The sequence below is a fragment of the Echinops telfairi genome, unplaced genomic scaffold (assembly GCF_000313985.2).
Source record: "Echinops telfairi isolate 266 unplaced genomic scaffold, ASM31398v2 ScPeMD7_7468;HRSCAF=8506_0, whole genome shotgun sequence".
Lineage (NCBI taxonomy): Eukaryota > Metazoa > Chordata > Mammalia > Afrosoricida > Tenrecidae > Echinops > Echinops telfairi.
This window is the reverse complement of record NW_022111369.1, coordinates 65,213,102-65,214,372: the sequence shown is the minus strand read 5'-3', so window position 1 is coordinate 65,214,372 and position 1,271 is coordinate 65,213,102. Positions and strand designations below refer to the sequence as shown.

At 38.9% G+C, this 1,271-nt stretch overlaps 1 protein-coding gene across 1 annotated transcript in view; it reads left to right on the top strand.

The window, feature by feature from the left end:
* LOC101641421 (sec1 family domain-containing protein 2) overlaps positions 1–468 on the top strand; it is a 54,267-nt gene extending 53,799 nt beyond the window's left edge. The window contains exon 3 of the mRNA XM_004706284.2: positions 318–468. Coding sequence (XP_004706341.2) covers positions 318–468 — 151 coding nt within the window. The remainder of the gene's footprint in view (positions 1–317) is intronic.
* The last annotated feature ends 803 nt before the right edge of the window (positions 469–1,271 follow it).

The window sequence follows — 1,271 nt, the reverse complement described above, 5'->3', positions numbered from 1 at the left end:
GAAACACCAAAGAGCTAGAGGAAAGTTGTGGTGAACGCATAAATAAACTCAGTTTCTCCCACAATTCTCAGTGCACAATATAACTTTCCTCCCCCTCACATAGCTCCTTCCTTTTTTTGGTTTAACATTATTGTCTCCTAATTTCTCAATATTTTGTGTGAATGAAAATCTTCCGTTAATTCTAATTCTCGGAGTCCATCGGTAGGAAAGGCTACCCTAGTGCTCAAAAAATGACATTTGAAAAAATTTCTAGTTTCTTAACTCTTTTTGTTATTCCCTAGAAATACGTTCTAAAGTTCTTTTTGGTTTTCCTGTAGTGACACGGCAGGAAAAGCCCTCTGGGAAGCCTTACTGAGCGCCAAGCATAAGGAGGCAGTGATGGAAGTTCGGAGACATCTAGTGGAAGCTGCAAGCAGAGAAAACCTGCCAATCAAGATGAGTATGGGTAAGCATAGCTCTGTCATGTAAGCGCCAGAAAATGATCCCAGGCTCTGAGGAGGTTTCTCTACGATTGTTCAGAACTGTGGGTCAAGTCAGCCAGTATGGCGTATTGAAAGAGCTTAGAAACTGTTGAAAGACCAGGCAAGGACTGTGTGCATCCTCCCTGCTTTACTTAGACTCCACTTCTTGCTAACAAAGAGTCATTATTTTGTTATTTGATATGGACATTTCAGAATAGGTCTGAGCCCCCTTTTCTTCATTCTCTTCCGACCTCTTCTGTTCATGTCCCCTTCTCACTGGAAGACGAAACCAAAAACTCCTTCTTTCCCAATGATGGCCCTGAGTGAAGGTTCTTTGATTGGCTTGGGATTTGTGAATGAACTACTGTACTGGAAAAACCATCGAGCAGTTAGACATGCCCTGGCCTGCCCTCTCACCCTTAGAGTGGTTTGCTAGTTGTTCTAGGACATAATTGTTGTTATATCTTCATCAGGGAATAATACACTTCATTTTCCTCATTCCTCGTATCTTGCTTTGACTTCACTAATTAAAGAATCTGGCTACTGTGAAATGTAAGTTCTTAATAGCCTTTTCCCCTTGGGATAGAAATCTGAAAACCATAGAACTGATATTTTGATCTTAGGACATTGGCTTTCCTTTTTTTTTCTGTTAATAATTTTATTAATGTGGAAATAAAGATGGACACTGAATCTAGTTAGAATTTACTTTTAGAAACTTGCAACATTTTATTTTTCTATTTTTTAAAATTAGAGTGCTTACTTAGAATCTGTTCTTAACTGATTGCAATGATCAATGTATAATCCTCCACC